Source organism: Pelophylax lessonae (assembly GCF_965119305.1).
Source record: "Pelophylax lessonae genome assembly, chromosome: 4".
Taxonomy (NCBI): Eukaryota; Metazoa; Chordata; class Amphibia; order Anura; family Ranidae; genus Pelophylax; species Pelophylax lessonae.
This window is the reverse complement of record NC_138771.1, coordinates 504,224,645-504,245,952: the sequence shown is the minus strand read 5'-3', so window position 1 is coordinate 504,245,952 and position 21,308 is coordinate 504,224,645. Positions and strand designations below refer to the sequence as shown.

At 40.5% G+C, this 21,308-nt stretch overlaps 1 protein-coding gene across 1 annotated transcript in view; it reads right to left on the bottom strand.

Moving 5' to 3' along the window:
* SYT10 (synaptotagmin 10) overlaps positions 1–21,308 on the bottom strand; it is a 123,281-nt gene that overhangs the window by 48,056 nt on the left and 53,917 nt on the right. Inside the window, exon 3 of the mRNA XM_082255757.1 lies at positions 16,117–16,681. Coding sequence (XP_082111883.1) covers positions 16,117–16,681 — 565 coding nt within the window. The remainder of the gene's footprint in view (positions 1–16,116; positions 16,682–21,308) is intronic.

The window sequence follows — 21,308 nt, the reverse complement described above, 5'->3', positions numbered from 1 at the left end:
TTAATTATCAAAAGAGGTGTGACTATGACCTCACCAGTTAAGGTATAGAATATCCCAACCAATGGGGATAATGTTTCATCCCTCTGGGTTTAACTTATGGTAATTTTTATAGCCCTTTGTTCATACCATATAAAAGAACAACCCAGATGAGATGAGACACATTACATTTGCCCAACATACAATACACATACATCACACACACTACTACATCCCTCGATATACTCATCCAGACATACTCCATCTTGCTCCATCATTCATCTGAAACTTTGAGGGACACCAAACGAAACTCCTCCCTCACTGGCATCCATCTTAGGACTCTGGTAACGACCATTTGAAGCTAGCAGCCATCTTAACCGGTTGCCGACTGCGCACAGTATATTTCCTGCGGCAGTCAGCCCCGGCCAGGCAGAGTGACGTAGACCTATGTCGCTCGCCTGTCACTGGGATTGGAGCCAATAGCGGGCGAGCGCGCGCCCGCTGAGGCACGCGCCCACCTCGGCTCGTTCAGGGAGGAGTGCGGGCGTGTGACCGGCGGACCCGATGTCACTCGCCGATCGTCGGTACAGCGGGAGAAAGGCAGAGCGGCTTATGTAAACAAGCCGCCTGTCATTCTCCCCTGTGTAAAAATGGAGATCAGACGGTTCTACTATGTAGAACCGTTGATCTTTGTTTTTACACCAATAGCCTTGTCCCACTACAGTTAGAATCACACCCCTAGGACACACTTAACCCCTCCCTGTCCAATACAGTTAACCTCTTCCCTGCCAGTGTCATTTTTGCAGTAACAGTGCATATATATAGCACTGATTACTGCAGTAATGTCACTGGTACCCCCAAAAGGGTCAAAAATGTCAGTCAAGGGTCCGATCTGTCCGCCGCAATGTCGCAGTACCGCAAAAAAATCGCAGATCGCCGCTATTACTCGTTTAAATAAAAAAACACCAAAAATGACAAAAATCTTTCCCTTTGTTAGTAAACGCGATAACTTTTGCGCAAACCAATCAAAATACGCTTTTTGCGATTTTTTTACCAAACATATGTAGCATAAAACAATTTGGCCGAAAATGTTAAAAAATTTTGATTTTTACATTTTTTTGGGGGGAATTTCATATAAAAAAAAGTGAAAATATTGTTATTTTTGCAAAAATTATGCTCTTTTTTTGTTTATAGCACATGATCAAAAAATCGCACAGGTGATTAAATACCATCAAAAGAAAGCTCTGTTTGTGGGAAAAAAGGACATGAAATTTGTTTCGGTACAGCGTCGCACGACCGCGCAATTGTCTGTTAAAGTCACGCAGTAAAAAATCGCAAAAAAAACCCTGGTCAGGAAGGGGGTAAAATCTTCCGGGGCTTAAGTGGTTAAGTGTGGTAAATATGCCTTGCTATGTTATTTGATTTTATTTAACAATTGTTCATTTCCTTCCTTATATGTTTTATACTGCATATTTAAGGGTAATAAGATTACAATCCCAGCCGTATAAACCATGGTAGATTTTTCTCTAAAAAGCTGATTTTTGTTTTTATACATTTTTATTAATATCAGATTTAGTGCATTATTTGCGATTTTAAGTCTTCTGTTTTGCATGGCTTATTCTCACTCCATCTGCAGTGGAATGACTTTCGGCCATGTGATTCGCAGACAATTGTGGTCTGTTTATATAGATCACTTACCTATGGTTTATGCTATACCTGGAGAAATGGTAATCTTGCTTTCGTTTCACTTTCACTTTGTTTCAGTTTCCCTTTCATTATTGAGCTAAACATCACATTGCATTAATTGTTTGAAGTTAGTATTTTCTGTAGAGTTATCTTTTTGTGTCACTTCTTGTTTGATCATTTATTGTGAATACATGTCTTGTGAATAAATATTTTATATATATTCCATACTGTAGACTGTACTCACTAAGATTGGTATATGCTTTTAAAAAGAAATTAATCAATTAAAAAGAATTCACTACATATTGATTTGTGGAAATAAGTGAAGATTCTCCTTCCGCACAGATCTTTGCTTATTAACCATAAATAGGCACTGTTATGTTCAGAGCAGTATAAATATTCTGACATAATGAAGTGCGAGCGCAAGATATTATTATTAAATATTCTTACAACCTTCTCCTGAATCGTAAGGAACTTTCTCTTCTTTTTTGGCTCACCAGAAGCCTTAGCCTTAGATGATGGGCGTTTGGGTGGCATTCTTGCGGGCATCCTTGCTTGTGGTTGGCAAAGGAGCACATCTGCATATGCTCCGAATCGCGTTACCGCCCCCTCTAACATCACCGCGCTCAATGCGGTCCACGAGCGTGGCATGCGTTCCACCGTAGCTTCGCTCTGATTCTCTGCTACATAACCGCGAAATGGCCAAATATTACCACGATATCCGAATTAATGGGTCCTAATTAAAATAGCACGATATACTGGGACCGCAAAAACTGAACTGCAATAGAGCGGGGATTTACTGTTGTGCACTATTTCTTTTTTTATGTGATCTTCTCTGGAATAAAATTCTTGGACTGCTTTTGCAAGATCCTTGGTATGTATCTAATAATAAAAACTGGTCATCCAGCATCTGTAGAGATTATGTACTGTATATGGCTGCCTAAAAGTGTGTCTAAAGTCCAAACTGTACATCAGTTTTGGTCACAGTATATTGTATTAACGATGAATCTTGCATGTACCTTATTATATGTTACTTTTAATTGGTCTATGTCTTTCTAGCCCTAAAGACGATTGCATAGCTTTGCTGCTGAAGTGTGATGACTTGTGGGTTGTTTAAATAAAACTTTTTGGACTCTGGATCCCAAGGTGTGACACTTTTATTCTTCCTCTGGGTCCAAATGTGCATTGCTGTCTGTGTCCCCACTAGGGAAAATCACCCTCTCCACTTGCCTTGATGGCTGTGGTCCCTGGGACGGAAAGTGATGGGAAACCTAATTGCTCTCTCCACTAAGGAGACTCACTCTTCACGCTCTGTATTTATCCTGGAGACCACCATCAAGGAGATTACCAGTGATGGGACATCCAAAACATTGAGCTGTCACCAGAACAGGAATATAATAAAAAAGAGATCTTCCAATGGGGACACCTGTTCTGGTGACAACTGTCAAACAGGGGCTTTCCCTTTACTTTGAAGAGATTTTCTCTTTTATCTTATTGTGTCTATGGGTCAGGAATTGAAGGGATTTTTAAAACTGAACACTGATGGCAAAAGCAAAACCTGATAGGGGGGTTTTATCAGTTCCTTGCTCTATTCAGTGAAAAAACAAGTTTTGGCTTTAAATATAATTTAAAGCTAAACTCTGCTAAATAAAATTTCCCATTAGTAGCCACCCTTGTTCTCCCCCCCCCCCCCAGACAGTAAAAAATAAAGCTTATAAAGTCTAGTGGCATATAACAGAGAGGAAAACCTACCTTGTTTATTGTTACAAGCCACTGGTCTGCTCTGCTGCAACCCAAGAATGTACACAGGTCCTCGATGTCACCACATACATTGTATCAATTCTATTTATTACATATCCCCTAGATTAACAAGCATTATATCCTCACTATGCAGGTAGAAGGGACTACCATGCATAAAATTGTACTAGCTGACCAGAATTCAGGATTGCAGGCACTTGAGGAAATTCCACATATGAGATACATCCTATAAAACCTAATCAAAGTTTCTATAATGCATCTCTAACATCCTGCTCCTCACCCCCACCACTATTACAAGCATTTGCTGGCTGTCATACATGCAGCTGGAAATTGCTTTGCATTACACAACAGCAGTGGTTGTCAAAATGCAGCCTCTCCTGTATAAAATGATGTCATTAAATAAAAAAATGTAACAAGGTATTGTTTCATTTATTTTACCATTTCATTCATATGTAGATCAAACCTGGTAAATAAATTGTTTTCCTTTTTGTAATGGAACCTCAACCCACACTGTACTTGTGGACTTCCATCAGTATATGGCTTCCTCCCAGTTGTGAACATAGATATCAGATTTCCCCAGCCGCCCCCATACAGAGCTAGCCGACAACTTAACTTGTATAAGTTTTGGAACCTTCCAGGATAAGAACTGTTTATTCAAACACAGGCACAAAGAGATATACACTGTGGGACAACCTCCCCTCCCCCTTAGCAGCCAATCCACATACCCATATACATCCCATAATAGGTTTATCTTATGACAGAAAGAAACAATAGAACAATGGGATACAGGCACTTACCCATAACAAACCCCACCCACCTCACTATCTAGCAAGGGTCTATAAGAGACTCCAACAATATTTAAGCTATCTGAAAAGTTAAATTGTTTATCTTTATATATTTCTTGATGGATATTGTTCAGAAATATTATTGTCCCAAGTGAAAGAGGCCCTTCATTCTTTCAACACAAACCACACATATAGAACCCAGGATAACTGGGGTAACACAAAATGCGGTGTGGTTATACAGTGAGGCTGATTAGTGCAGACCCAACTGGTGTTCTTGGTCACCTTGTGCCCCTAATAGAGACAGGGTGACTTACAAATAAAAGGGGCCGGGGAAGCGTGACAAGGAGTTTCCTGACCTCTCTAAAGTAATATGGGTTCAACGAGCCCCCCACCCAAAGTGACTCCTGTCACACTATTTAACCCCTTATTAAACTATACATTCATATTCACTTGCATGCTGCAGCATCAGAGTAAAGCTGCAGCTGTTCCACATCGGTTCTAAGACTGAGAACTGAGCAATTACATGACTGCTGATTGCTCACTTCTTGGTCTGCTCTAAACAGAGAGTGGTGACTGACACTCTCTGCTCTGTTTCTCCAGTAATAATTGGAACAACAGGCTGGGTAGGAAGGGATGCAGCTGGCTTTGGCTCTCAGCCATGCTCTGAGAGGTGGAGCCAGTAATCAGTCAGACAGCCAGATGGATCACAACAATATTTTCAGGATTTTTGCAGAGCGTGAAGCTGCTCTGCCTCATTAACTGATAGTGGGCAAAAGCCTGCTATCAGCTGACTCGGGGTCATAGGCCCCTGTGACCCACAAAAAAAGCTTTGGCCATGCCTCTCTTTTAAGTCAACAGTTGTCCCCAAACAAATAGGCCAATTGTAGAAATATAAAAATTGCTCTGGTCCATAAGGGGTATACGGATATAAGAGCTGAATTGGTTAAACTGGGGTTCAGTCTTGGTAAAATCAAAGGCATAACATTTGTTCAGCACATTTAAGAAAAACAACAAGTGGTGGAACTTTCAGCGGCAGCTGCCAACTTCGTGCCTGGAAGAACATTCATAATTTCCTAATCAGCTTGAAAATAGAAAAGTCTGGGCATATTTTATCAGCAAACATTGTGGAGTGCGTTTCTCACAGAAACATATGGTTGCCTTCTAATTCAATCTGAGCGCATTTGTATGTAAATCATATTATCTCCTTGTGGAATTTCCCGACGTTCCCTGGTGGATTGATGCTGAATTACATGCCATGCTCAAATAAATCAACATTTCCTATCCAATTTCATATCTTTTTTAATCGCTCCATTGCCCAGTAGAGCTTGTTTTTCTTAGGCAAGTTCCTTCGGGAAGTATGCTTTTCACTTAGAGAACCAGTCGTGGCTGGGTTTACCTATAAAACTATACATTGAATTTTCAGTCAGTATAGTCAGTATAATGGTGTTGTGAACAATATATATATATATATATATATATATATATATAGTCAAAAGTATTGAGACACCCACCTTTACATGCACATGAACTTTAATGGCATCCCAGTCTTAGTCCGTAGAGTTTAATATTGAGATGGTCCACCCTTTGCAGCTATAACAGCTTCAACTCTTCTGGGAAGGCTGTCCACAAGGTTTAGGAGTGTGTCTATGGGAATGTTTGACCATTCTTCTAGAAGCACATTTGTGAGGTCAGGCAATGATGTTGGACAAGAAGGTCTGACTCACAGTCTCCGCTCAAATTCATGCTAAAGGTGTTCTATCAGGTTGAGGTGCAGGCCAGTCAAGTTTTTATACCCCAAACTCACTCATCTATGTATTTTTGGACCTTGCTTTGTGCACTGGTCCAAATCATTTGGTGGGGGGGGGGGGGGGTATGGTGTTTTTTAAGGGGTTGGGCTTGGTCCCTTAGTTCCAGTGAAGAGAACTCTTAAGGCATCAGCATACCAAGACATTTTGTACAATTGCATGCTTCCAACTTTGTGGAAACAGTTTGGGGATGGCCCCTTCTTGTTCCAACATGACTGTGCATCAGTGCACAAAGCAACGTCCAAAAAGACATAGATAAGTGAGTTTGGGGTGGAGGAACTTGCCTAGCTTCACCCAGGGCCACCATCTATTTCCTGGACTGAGATGCCAACACAGAATCCTGTAAAATCTGATGCCCGTGCAGTTCTTGGCTGTGTTCACAAATGTCTGACACAGATCAGACCCTTCTGCAGCCTGGCACTTTGTGACTTGCTACAAAACTACAGCCTAGGCAAAGTCACCAGACTAGAGTGCAAGAATAGATATTTATTTATAAAAGGTGGAGCTTTCTTAAAGGAAAATTGAATATTGTGATGTGAATTTTTGAATTTATTGTAGCAATGAAAATTTTTCATGGAGATTGATGGAAATACTAAAAAGTTCACTTTAAATATCCTCAACTCAGTCAACAGGACCTAACACCTTGGAAATTTCTGCATCTTTGCACACTGTATTATGCTGACATGCAACGCAACGCAAATGCAGCGCAAATGAAACCTTGATCTATTTCAAATACAGAGTTTTATGACATGTTGAAGAGAACACAACAAATCAATTTTTTCATTTCTTTACATGTGCCTGGATGTTATATGACAGGAAGTAACTGTAAATCTCTCCAATGGGGACATAGAAAACAACCAAAACCACAACTTTAGACAATTAAGGAAGGCTTATTACTGTTGACAAGATTTTCATTACTTTCTGTGCCTTTCTGTCTTAAAGGCTAATTTCTTTACAGGTATCACAGGAACAGGAAGTGGGGAAAACTCTCCCCAGTGAGGGTCACAGAATTGTAGGCAAGTCCACTCTATACCATACATGTGATAGGCACATGCAGTAGAGTATTCCTCCTAACAAACAGAGCTTAAGGCACGTAACTTTTTGCCAAGCTCAAGCATTAACCGCCTGCATGTATGCCACTTACTTCAACTCACCCTTTTCAGTCCTTTATACCCAGAGCACCTCCTAACATGGGCCCATGGTTTACATTTGGTCTAGGCCAGGGCTCCCAAAGTCAGTCCAAACACTTAGGGCCCATGATACATGGGAGACCGAGTCATCTGGCACGTGTTACCTGAGGGGGTAGTTTCTTATCGCCAGGAGGAGGATTTTGCTTCTCCAACCACCACCTACTCTGTAGCCAACCAGGTTTGCACCAAACCCATCACAGTTAACACAACTCTTAACCCTCCTTTTGTGTTAGGGTCAGAACTGACCCGTTTTCAGGTTTTGAATGTCTATAAGTATCACATAAATTTGTTTATTGCATCAAGATTTTTTTACTTTGTCAGGAACCTCTATTTAAACAATGTAATAGAAAGATAATCCTTTTCACTAAATTATAAAATACTGTGGTGAAAATTAAGACGTTCATGGTGTTAGGGTCAATTCTGACCCAGTTATAATATAGGATTTTAGGACACTAATAAGTGCCAAAACTGAAATCATAAACACTCTCTCTGCTTAGTAACAGTGACAGCCAATCCCCTCTCAACCCTGTGAGCTGTAGTTAGGGAGGGGCCTATCTCTTTTCCTGCTTGTCTGCTTCTCTAAATAAAGTGAAGAAAAATAGGACAAATTCATTTCAGAGTTGCTGACTTTATTTTACCATTTTTTAAATTTGAAAATGAGAGGTATGCTATCAAATGAAAGGTCTAGGGGTCACACCAAAAATATTAAAACCAATCTTTTCAAGGATAAAGAAGCCTAACAAGGTAACCAAGAGGTAAGAAACAAATTTGATGATAAATAATTATTCAGAGGGTATTTTATGGCTTATTTAAAACACGGGTCAAAACTGACCCTAAACATCATGGATAGTAACGGAATTCTAACATAAGAGGAGGGTTAACTGAATTCAACTCTCCACCTTTTTGTAATGCAGTACTTCATTCTACTGAGACAGTAATGAGGCCAGAAATGAATTTGCTTTAACTTTACTGAAACCTGTAAAAAGTAGGTTAAAACATCCTTTGTGTGGTAAATTTCCAATATAGAATGTTAGAACAGTCCAGACATTGGCTATAAGAGCCAACACGTTGGTCCCATTCTCATATTCAGATTTTTGTTGCACGATTTATTGAGAATAATGGCATGTCACACATTTTGGTATCACATAGATTCTGGCCAGGCTTCCAAATTTTCTAATGTGAATTGGGCCTTTGCCTGGTATAATTTAGTCCCTGATTGATTCTTTAAATTCAAAAAGTTTACTCTTTCAGTTCCAGGAGGGGTACTGTGGTGTACTGTTTTGGGCACGCTGCTCATAGTCCCAATAGGCCAGAGGCCTCCACTAGTCTCTTCTTTTGCATCTCAAGGCACAGGGGCACCATCCTATGGTGAGGAACAAGCTGTCTATTCCAAAAGACCCCAGGAAGACTCCTACCAAACCTGTTATAGGTAAGATGCAGAGGTTACCCAAAGGAAGTGACTCAAAAAAAGGAGTGTCCTAAGAACTAAAGGTGAACACAGGTCCACCTGCCTACAGACAGAAATTACAATTTGCCAGAAATTTTAAATCTAACCCTATCTACACTAAGCAAAATGAAACTGTATGGAATTAGGTTCTACTATGTTATCACAAACTTACGAAGCAATCTTCTTTCATTAATAAACATTTTTACCACTTTCAGGATCTACTGTATATCATTGACTTCACGCATCCCAGGCCTGGGACTTGTGAGATTAATTAGCAACATCTTTGTATGGGTTTGAACACAATTATCATCGCCATGAGATTCCTGTGAAATACAGGAAGTAATTATGATATGGGTTATGCGAGAATGAAAAGATGTCAAAGGTAGACGTTGTATATAATCCTTTGGAATCTTCCTAACTGTTAATTGTATTATAGGAGTGTGACTTTGGGAAAACAGTGGGAATGTATTTTTCTAGATCCATTGTTCCTCCCCGGAGGATGTATTGAATGCTTCAGCTGTTATGAAAATGGGTAATAATTAAAAAAAAAACAAAAAAAAAACAAAACACTAAATCTGTCTTTGTTATCTTGCTTTTCACGTGATGGCAGATTTTTCCTTTTTCTGCGCTGCTGTGTTATTTGGGAGAGGAGCGGTTAATGCAAGTTTGCACCTATTCAAGTCCAACTAAAGGTACAATAAACCTACCCAAGTTAAAGCAATTAACTATTCCATTGCCACAAAAAGGACATCCCTTCCCCACTTTTCCATCATGTTGGTTTTATTGTACACCCAGTAAATATGTTCATTTACATACTACGATTAGTAAAGCCTTTGCTGTAATTCTGTACCCCTTGGGTGTAAATGCTGTAGCTCCTATAGAACCAATGCTATGGTTATGTCTCTGCCTCCTTCTTCTTGTGGTTCACACAGCGAAGCCTGGGGCTGTGTGTTTTGTAAATGGTCTGGAGAAGGAGGCGGAGAAACAAGCACAGGGTCTATGAGACCTACAGCACATATATTCAAAAGTTACAGATTTACAGCAGGAGCTTTATTAATCCCAGCATGGAAATTACCAGATTTTCCAGATGTAAAATAAAGCCAGCAAAGCGGGGGGTTGCTTATTTGGTAATGCAATGTATAACTGCTTTACCACAGATAGAAACAAGTGGCCACTGTCTCCATCTATAACTAGTCTATTGCAGCAAGGAGCACTGGAAGGGTGACGTATGTCAAACAAATACAAAGAGATTTTCAAACTCAAATTTACCAACCAGCCAGCAACCAACCAAATGGACCTGTCTAACAATATGCATTAAGAACATGGGTTTAGTGTGCACACATTTGCAAATACTTGGAGATGTGTGCAGACTAAACCCCTGTTCTTAACGCATATTGTTAGACAGGTCAATTTGGTTGGTTGCTGGCTGGTTGGTAGGTTTGAGCTTGGAAATCTCCTTGTATTTTTTTGACATATCCAGAGCTCCTTGATCAGTTAAAGGTGGGGGCAGTGGCCACTGACATCTTTGCTGCCATAGTGCAATGTGCTGGGTGTTCAGTGTTCCCCTGTACCTTTAGGGATGGGTGGGCTCCTTCCAGGCCACCTGTCCTCCGCCTATCCATTAAAATGCATGTGCTTTCATTGTGGAGACTCAGAAGTCAGAGTTAGGGACTACAGAAAACAGGGTGCCTTGCCGGGGCCTTTAGCCTACACATGTATTTGCAAATGTGTGCATGCTAAACCCCTGTTCTTAACGCATATTGTTAGACAGGTCAATTATTTTGGTCGCTGACAGGTTGGAAGGTTTCAGCTTGAAATCTCCTTATATTTGTTTACCACAGGTAGGTTTATTGTGCAATGTGAGCTTTAAGAGACAGCGGCTTTAAAAAAATAGAATAAAAGATGCCTGCAAAAAAAAGCTGTCTTTAATTGCTATAACCTCCATACATCTTACATGACTGGAATGCGTATTCCCGCTCATGGTTTTTTTTTCGTGTGGGAGATTCACACATCTTTCCACATGTTGCGCATAGGGAAGCCCATTCAATTGAAAGCATTGCCCTTGCCTCTAAAGCAGCTGGCCTGTGCCTAGCGAAACTGGTCAGGCGCACTCATCATCCACCTCTTCTCCTAGCCCCATTGGTGATCTGCTGGTTCAGGTGTATGGACTTTTTGGCAGATGTATTCGTCTGTAGGAGAACCATGGTTCAATTTCTATATAAAACTACCGGACAGTTGAGTATACTACTTGTCTGTTTCTACAAACATAGCCATTAACTCTGTGACCTGTGAGTCCTGCTTTAATCATTCAGAGGACATCTATTTGCCTAGATGTGCGAGGGAGGTTTTGGTCACACAGTCCATTTTGGAACCAAACATCAAATGCTTTATTTAGCTTGTGTTTCTGTCTTTGGCAAACATTTATTCTCCTCTGGACCACACTAGCTCATATGTTCTTAAACCACTGTGGAAAAACTCAACATGTAACATTGTAATACATATTTTCCTTTTTTGAATCATTAAATTACATTAATACAGTGAGTATTGATATATATATTTTTCATAAACCTTTTGGTTGAGATAAAAATTAGGTCTTTTAAAATCAGTTTCTTTAGTTGTTTAATTACCGATATTCTCCCACCATTTAAATAAAATAAAATAAAAGTATTTGAGATAATCAGGGGTTCATCTTAGAGTACCTACTTTAGGTTTTCCTATGCATGTTTGTCACAGCAAGGAAGCTCATAGACCAAATTTTGGCCCTGAGCCACACTTTTTTTTGCACACACACTTTGCCACGATTCCTGTGTGTTTTTTGCATGACAATGGCTACAAAATATGCACATTTTGCCGTTATTTTAGCGCAATTCCAGGGGATCGGTGCCTTGACTCCCTGTCTAGTTTCTGCCGATCCCTAAGAGTGGACTAGCATTATGGAGACTTATGGCCTGGTCACTAGGTACAGGAAGAGAAGAGTTAGGTGAGAGTATTATGAGGTCTGCGCTATGTGCTCGGTGGGACCCCGTTCTGTTACTGGGAGTGAGGTAACAGATGTACAGTGACTGGTGGAGTAGCAAGAGGCTCAGCCTTTTCCTCTGAATTTAACACATACTCCAGTAAAAAAGTATGTAGGGTATGGGACAAAACAGTTTAAATAGGAACTCTGTACATTGAATACTGCACACAATTGGCTCATCTCTGAGTTGAGAAGTTGCCTTAATGTTTGATTCTTCACATGACCGTGGCTCCTGTCAGGTCCCGGGCACTGGTGAGCACGCTTTTAGGCGAAATGTTACCCCATGTGCAAGGGTCAGTGACCCTGTTCAATGCTTGTTCAGCCCAAAGAACACACCCTGGGGTAGGCCTCTCATGTGAACCTTGATCGGTGCCCAACAAAGGTGGAAACATGGATTATGTGACGACCACCACACCCCATTCACCCTTTATAAGTTACACAAGCATCCAATATTTGCAGAGGTGTAAGACTGTAGCTATGTACAAAAGCAAAGATCCAAGGAATGTAGTGCAGTATGGCTGTTTTTGTAGAACTGGATGACAACCCTGTATCTACAGGTGGCTTCTGATCCCAGTTTTTGGCTGGGCTGCATGTTTAGTTTATGTTCATTGACTTTCCAAAAAATACTGGCCCTCAAGGGTGTATAGATAAATCATGCAAGTCAAACCACCCTATGAGAACCTATGGGTTTATTTCAAAGTTTCTGGCTAAAATTGAAATGATCTGAAAAGTTGAAGATTTGCTGGATTAGAGCAAAAATGTTGTCTAAGCATTGTCCTGAAAAATATCCCCTTTGATTGCAATTACTCCAGAAAATATAAGTCTACCTCCTGGTATGTGAGGATGCCAAAGCACTACTGTGCATACAGCCTCATAGTTGTATATCTGCAGTGTGAGATCTAAGGCACTGCTGCTTATGATTGCTAGTCTCAGAACGTTTGGAATAATATTTGGTGATGTCACTACTACCTTTGACCTGAGGAAGCGAAGCCCTGCCTCTACCAAGATGACTGCCACCATATAGAGAGACACAGTGTAGAACAAGGCATGGTAAGTCAGTAATGGGGAACTGCAAGGAAACCACAAGCAATACAGGTGAATTGTCATTTACCATAGATGTTTAATTTTTAGGCACAGCTTCCAAAGTTTACATTCTGTTTAGTCTGGGTTTTCTCTTAAAAAGCTGTTAAAATTCTTACATAATTTTTGACACGATTGATCTGAACTGACTCTGCTTCAACCTGCTATGGAAAAGGAACATGTACACACAGATGATTTAAACTGTACTTAAACTCTAAAAACAAATGCCTCTTCTTTGCTCCATTTTGGTCTGTTAGATATACCATTGAAATAATTTTGTTATATCTGTTTAATAACTGCAAATAAATATCTGTTGAACATGTCAGAAATTTTTTAAGGTGACAACTTCCTGTGCTGTCTGCCTGTAGTGCACAGTTATCTGTTAAATTATTCCCAGCGATCCCTGATGATTACAGAATACCTCCCCTCTATGTAATGAGAGGAGAACAAGTGGGGGAGGTGTTCAGTAGTCCTGTCTTCGGGCGACAACACTAACGTTCCTCTATAGGTACAGTACAGAGCATTGTCACCCTAGGACAGATAATGTGGCGGGATCACCAGGGGAAAAAAGAGAACAAAAAATCCTGGATAGGAAAACGAATGCAACCCCCTTATTTACAGAGTGGTAAGTTGCAATATAATACATTTTAGATTTGGGGTTTAGAAACACTTCAAATACACCTATCACAAATCACAATAAAATTAAATGTATAGTCAGTGAAAACTGAATGTCAAAACATCCCAAAGATCTAGAGGTATAGGAAGTTAAAGTTTTATGAAATTCTCCAATTTTCTTGTGAAGGTAGAGCTTGACCCTGGTCCCTACAGAACCTCTATTGGTCCTTTAATGTGAAGGATGAATCAATACCCTATGTCCAACACAAAATGTTCTATTCAAACCATTGCAAAATAGTAGGTACAGTAAAAAGCAATGATAGACCTCTGAATGTTCTGACTTTAGGCTCCATGTACACTAGCAGCTCTTAAACTTTAGTTTATGAGCTTTTGGTGTTTTTTTTGCCAAAGCTCCTAAACTCAACTCCATAAAAGCCCATGTGTCAATGTACACATATGCTTTTAGCAGAATTTAGGAGCTGCTGCAGTTAGGTGAGGTTCAACCCAGGGGAGGACTGGGCCACGGGGGCAATTGCCCCCTGAGCCGCTCGGATGCCCCATAAAAAGGCTGCACCGCTTCTACCACAGACATGCCTAAAGGATTCTTGGTGAAATGGGGTAAAAGTCCCCACCGCTGACCTACAGAGTGCGGGTTAAAGACAAGGACAGAGCGCAGGCCTACCCCCCCCCCCTGCATGGATGATGTAAACTGTGTCTGAGCAGAGGTCAGTTCCATGCACCATTGGAGACTCTCCTCCCCACCCATCCCTGATCGAGCTGTCCCAGCTCCCCCCAACCACCCACTGTTGGCCAGGTCAGGAACCCAGTCATTTGAGAGTACCTGGAACAGAGCTTCAGCCTGGAATGGGGGTCAGGAGGAGGCCGGGAAGAGGAATAGTGGGAGCAATGCCGATTCGCTGCACCATGGGCTTCTGGTTTGTACTTGCCCCCTGGGCTGCAGGTTGCCAGTCAGCCCCTGGTTCAACCTCCCTCATCCTCCCTCTCCTAAACACAGAAAAATCGTGTTGCTACGCAAAATTGTGCCACGATTTTGCCACATTTTCCAGCAACTGCGATAAATGACTGCCAAGTGTACATGAAACCTTATCTAGGTCATGGTAAAGCTAATAATAATTAGTCACTGGAAATTATTGAATTTCTGAAATTTAAAATTGACCAGTCTTAGTAAAGCTGAACTTTATCAAAACTCATAGACCTCTGAAGTTCAGAATTGTTAAATCAAAAGCCCCACCTAATCAGAATTAAACGTGGAAATCTAAACTGCCAAAAACAGACATTTTGATTTGACTTGGGACATCCAAATTCACAATTTTGGGATCTCTTCTATTAATCATATTCAACAGGACTTATTCTGTGATGCTTAAGATTGCCAATACAAGTGGCTTCCAGTGCTAGATTCAAATTTGTGAAGGCTCCTAGCCAGTCGAAACCTTGCCCCCCCCCCCCTGCAGGTTTCTGGAGGTTTCTTGTGTGCGCTCCAGTGGGATAACATTGAACTAAGTAGCATGTCAGCCGCTAGATGGGGATGACCATCACTACTGTACCTTACACGTACGTAGGTTGCACTATCACTTGTTACAAACTGACAGCTGAAAAAAGATTAACTTTTTAGGAGACAAACTGTAATGTTACCCTGATGTCAAGGGTTAGGTACTTTAATGTGGTATTGGGTACATTGTATAAATACTTAAATACTATATTTTCTCTATAGATTTTTTAGCAAAAAGTTTTTGTGTCTTTGAGTTGATTAATATTTTTCTATCTTTTGTAAACAATATAGGAAAGCTTCACTGTACTTTTCTTTCAAGATCAAATCAATATCATTTTTATCATTATTGCAGGGCCCTTAAACGGCTTGGGGCCCAAAAGCCAGTGCCTACTCTGCCTATTTGGTGGCTTCCTCAGTTCAAGTGAGTCCCAGGAATATACTTCAGGATTTATAGCCACAGGGGCAACTCAGTCCTCCTAATCTATATGCAGTAAAGCATGCTTGTTATACTTACTGTGGAACTGAAGGGATTAATCCTCCCCATTGTGTAAAAAGGCTGTTTGATCCTATCTTCTGTGATCATCTCCTTCTTCCACTGACTCCAATATATTTCCTGATATTTACAGAGTCAGGGGACAGGCTGCACATGCTCAGTTTGGTGTGTGTTGCTAGGGAGTTTTTATTTATTTTTTTTCTTGGAAGAGTGCATGTGATCAGCACAGGGCCAATCAGCACTATCCAGACAGAGGGTTAGGGGTCCTGCATTTTTATAGGTCAATTATGGGAGAATGAAAACTCATCCTACAAGCTCCAACCAGACACTGACAGAAGTCACAAGACTGCTATAAACTTCTGATGAGAAAAGATATTTAGCAGTTTATATAACTAAAATAATTGCATTTCCATGTTTTGTGTGCCGTGGGAGACAAGATATAGTGAATGCAGGGTTCTGGGTTAAGTAACACTTTAAGGAAATGTTTTATTTCCAAAAATAGAATAAAAGAACGGGATAGAGGTCAGTGGGAGGGATGGCAGGGCTACCAATTTTGCATGAAGAAGGTCTTTAAAATGACTGGGTGACCTGTGTGCCTATAAATCCTGGGGTATGCTCTTCATATTAGAACTGAGAAATCTACTTTTATGAGTGGTGAACTCGCCTTCTCTTCAGTTAAATTCAGCTTACTAGTATTAGATAAAGACACCAAATACACTAGTACAACTATGACTAGGATCTAGAGATGATGTACTTACAGTTGTGGCACAATAGATGTCTTTCCACACAGCGGTTTCTCTGGAGAGGTCTGACACTTCAAATAAATTATCCAAAATGACCTCCCCAATCATGTCGTGTCTGGAGAATCGGTCAAAGTCGTAAACGCTGAAATGCAGTTTCCTAATGCTCAGCTGGTCATAGGCCACGGGAAATTGGAAAGTCTCATCAAAGATGGGGTTCAGGGTTTTCCGGTGAACCCTTGTCTGAAACTTCTTCTTCCTATCTGGGAGAAGATAGATTTTCACGTAGGGGTCTGAGGTGCCACACAAGTCCTTGGCTGGCAATTCCAGGGCTTTTATGATTTTCACAAGAAGAAGTTCATTCTCATAGTCATATTGTAAGGTGAAGTTGAGTTTGCCGCACGTTTTAGCGTCCTCTTTCTTATTGTCCTCCGAGTCAAAGGATTTCTGTTTGTAGAGTTCCGGTTTAATTCGGCCGATGCTGGTGGTGGTCTCACCTCTTTGTAACGGTTCCACGCCCATGCTAAAGTCCACGCTGGATACCTGCATCTGTCGTGGCAAGTGTCTCCGGAAGGAATTGTGTCTGAAGGAGGAACAAACAAGTGTAATGGAAGAAATTTGGCTGTGTTAGAAATTTGTTATGTACTCCACAACCCAAAAACAATAATGTAATATATTACAGCTTACAAATCATTAGATTAGGTGGCTTTATTTCATTTTCTTTTATTTAGACTTTTTCTCTCTGTATTCACCTGGGGATTTGGCCAGCAATGCATCTCCTGTATTAGAGTGCCCTGGATGACGGAGTGCAGGGGCACCTTTGGATAGCAACATTGGGGAATGTTAGATGCACTTGCAGATTTGGATACACCAACAAACTGAAGCCAGACTCCAGATAATACTTTGTAAGCAGTTACAGCAAACTTTTTTTTTCTTTTAGGGATAAATGTTTTATGTAAATAATTAAAAGCAGATTACTGTAAGCACCCCTGTCGGTGTAAAAGGTTTGTCTCATTCCTGTAACTGCGACATCTGCAAGAGAGCTTGTAAAGACTTACAGGCCAGATTGCTATGTGAAAATAAAGGAAATAAAGCTTAACCACTTGCCGACCGCCGCAAGTACATATACTGCGGCGGTCAGCCCCTCAGAGGCAAAGTGACGTATGGGTACGTCACTAGCCTGTGAGGCTCTGGGGAGCAAGCGCGCGCCGCCGGATGCGCGCTCCCGCGCGGTCCCCCCCGTGTCCGCCGGGCACTCGCGATCGTCCGTGACAGCGGGAGAAAGGCAGGCGGCTGATGTAAACAAGCCACCTGTCATTCTCCCCTGTGTATGAACAGTGATCATACGGTTCTACTATGTAGGACCGTTGATCACTGTTCCTACACTTCAAGCCACAGCCAATCACAGTAAGAATCACGCCCCTAGGGACACACACCACCCCTCCCTCTAAAATAAAGTTAACACCTTCACTACCAGTGTCATTTTACAGTAACAGTGCATATGTATAGCACTGATTACTGTAGTAATGTCACTGGTAACCCCAAAAGTGTCAAAAATGTCAGTCAAGGGTCCGATCTGTCCGCCGCAATGTCGCAGTCCCGAAAAAAAAAAATCGCAGATCGCCGCCATTACTCGTTAAAAAAAAAAACAACAAAAATGACAAAAATCCTTCCCTTTGTTAGTAAACGCGATAACTTTTGCGCAAACCAATCAAAATACGCTTTTTGCGATTTTTTTTACCAAACATATGTTGCATGAAACAAATCGGCCGAAAATGTTAAAAAATTTTGATTTTTACATTTTTTTGGGGGGGAATTTCCTATAAAAAAATTTGAAAAATATTGTTATTTTTGCAAAATTTACGCTCTTTTTTTGTTTATAGCGCATGATCAAAAAATCGCACAGGTGATCAAATACCACCAAAAGAAAGCTCTGTTTGTAGGAAAAAAAGGACGTCAAATTCGTTTAGGTACAGCGTCGCACGACCGTGCAATTGTCCGTTAAAGTCACGCAGTGCTGAATCGCAAAATACCCCCTGGTCAGGAAGGAGGTAAAATCTTCCAGGGCTTAAGTGGTTAAATAAGAAAACTAAGAATTGGTAAGCTGCAAAATAAATACCCCTTTCCTTGCACGACTATTGTGGATCCCTGCCAACATTCCTAAATTCTTCTAATTGCTGGGGTCACTAAAGATATACATTTTCTCAAAGGATTTTTTAATGTATGAAAAAATTGGGGTGCTGGGAGAAATTGATACATATTTTCTTCCGCTTCTGACAAATCAATTGGGGCATGCTCAGTAGGGGTAGCCAAACATGTGTCCTAATCTTTAAATATGTGGCTGACGTTGAAGAACTAGAAGGTCACATCTTTAATGCTGTCCTGTAAAAGTCTTTGCAGCCACTCCTAGTCTACATGTCTACATGTCCTCCAGCAATGGCTGCATGGATGAGACAATGCCAGTGTGTACTGAAACATCCACCTGTAGTCTCCATCGTGTGCCTGAGTGACAATGCAGGAGCACAATTGAGGGACAAGAAGAGAATGTTGTCCCCTTATAACAGGAAATGCCTGAACAAAGTCATTTTTGGCAGGATCACCAGGTAATATACTAGGGAAAATGGCAGATTTAAAGATACTAAAAATGGAAAATACAGTAACGTTTTAAAGTGATACTTAACACACACTGTAATTTACATTGCCCCTTCTATTTCTGTATGTGGATCATGGCACTGTAATTATTTTAATAATAGTAAAAAAACATGTAAGAACCTTTTTCCTAATTGATATACAGCTGTCACCTGACCCAGCTCTCTCCCAGTCTGTCTGCAGGGAAACATAAGCAGGAGGAGCTTCTAGTCCTCTGCTGCTGATCACATGTTAAAAAAAAAACTGCCTTTGGAATACAGAGTAAAAAGAATATATCGCTGAAATCAAATCTTTGTTATTTTGTGGAAATAACATGGTGTGTGGGCAGACTTCTGCCAGTCAAAGGCTGTGTCACTCTCCTCCAACCTGTGTCTTAGAATAAGAGGGAGGTGAAGCCTCCATCAATCGTCATGTAACATCACAGCCTGTTGTGTTTAGATCGTTAGTGGGCATGGGGGAGGAGGGAGGGAGTGGGCTGTAATTTACCACTGTGTATATGCCCATATGTGTGACTCTATATTTACATGGACTGCTCAAATGGGATAGGGAGGGAATGCTCAGCATAGACATTCACTGAAAACTGAGCATGTGCAAAATCCATAGCTGTACGGAAGGACATGGACAGAAAGTGGAGATAGAGAACAGCAGGATTAAAACATTTTTTTGCAGAATACAGAAAACCAATTCATGGTGACTGAGTTAGTATGAACAGCATGTAATACACCATTTATTCATAGTTTTATATGATGTGGGTTTAGTGACACTTCAAATACATTAACATTTTTCAGGGAAAACTGTAGATTTTAAGATACTAAAAATTAAAAAACACATTTATATGTTAAAGATTATATGACATTTTAGTTTATATTAGCTTTTATTAAGATTTTAGTACTTGGGTACATTGTCAATTTAGATGCAAACCAATTCTTGCTTTCATGTTTTTCTGTGTTCCACTGATCATCGTCCATTGACTACATCAGACAAAACAAGGAAAATCATTCTGGAAAGTTAAAGATGATTAATTAAAGATACAACATAGCTCTTTTCTCATTTTTCATCTGATTTTCCTGTTTACCTCCCATGAACCGCATCCTGCTCCTCCATTGAACACGTCACCCTTTGTTTAACGATAGCCAGTTAAAATCATTCATAAAGGGGAATGTATAAGGCCTATTATATATGAAATAATTTTCCAATGCTTAACTATAGGTTGACATGACATTTCTCCCAGATTCAATTAATTTTGTTCTTTTGTCTGCCAAATTTGCATACAGAAATTGTCTGTGTGTTGCATAAATTACCTCACATCGTTATCACACTGTCTGAACTCGTAGAGTTCCAGAGTAATTACTTTTCGTTTTGTGTCTGTCAGCAGCTTGCCAGAACCTTCCACCCTACCATCCCCCTAGACTTGTAGATATGGAGACCAATAAAGAAGACGCAAGGACATCAGCAGTGATAGTGTACAGGTTTATCACTGTTATATGACATTAGACAACTTACAGGTGGGTGAAGAGTAATGATGAGCAGTGGGATGTATGGCAATTCTGGAAACTTTTCATTGGCTTTCAACAATTGCAGTCTTCCCTGCCTTTTAAATAATGTACTGGTCTTTAGTGACTGAATAACACATATTTGATTAGATCAATGTAACCCAACCAGTGACAAAGGCAGGTACTAAGGATCGAAGGCCTAATGAGCCTAAAATTTTATTATGCAGACTAATGGCATGGTAATAAATGGATGATAAAGGCAATCCTAATGGCCCCTACACACGATCAGAATATCGTACGATAAAATACCGCTTGCAAACATTAGTACATTATTACACAGGTTTCAAAAGCCGATCACAAGAGTTCATCTGATATTATCCGACAGGACAAGCGTGAACATTTTCCTCATACAATACCAGATTGTACAATTTTCGTTTAATTAGTACAGTTGTCGTTTGAAAATACAATACAAATATACTACAACACATTACATCCCTTCCGAATTTTTTATTCTGTCGTACAAGAATTTTAGTAAACTCTTTATTTTCGATGTGAGACTAGCATGCAAAAAAAAAAGAGGGACGATCATTTGTTCAATAATCTCATCGTGTGTACCAGGCATAACACTAAACTTAATGCTAATCCTAACCTAAATGCTAATTTTAACTATAATCTAAACTCTAAAGTAAACCCTAAAGCCTATCTAAACACTGAGCCTAATCTAAACTATATTGCTAACCTTAACCATCATCTAAACCATAACACTAAGGCTCCATTCACATATGGGTGCATCGGATCATGGGCAGAATCGTCACGATTCTGCCCGCGATCCAGAATCATTGCAAATCGCGGGTCGCCCAGTGCGATTCCTGTGACTTTCAATGTCACCCCAAACGCGTCGTGATTTTGTTGCAACAGGCGACCCGAGATTCTATTTGCGCGATTATACCGCGATTCATCGGGCAAATCGTGCCGCGTTTGGGGTGCCATTGCAAGTCACGGGAATCGCACAGGCGTCCCGCGATTTGCAATGATTCAGGATTAACAGCAGAATCACTGCGATTCTGG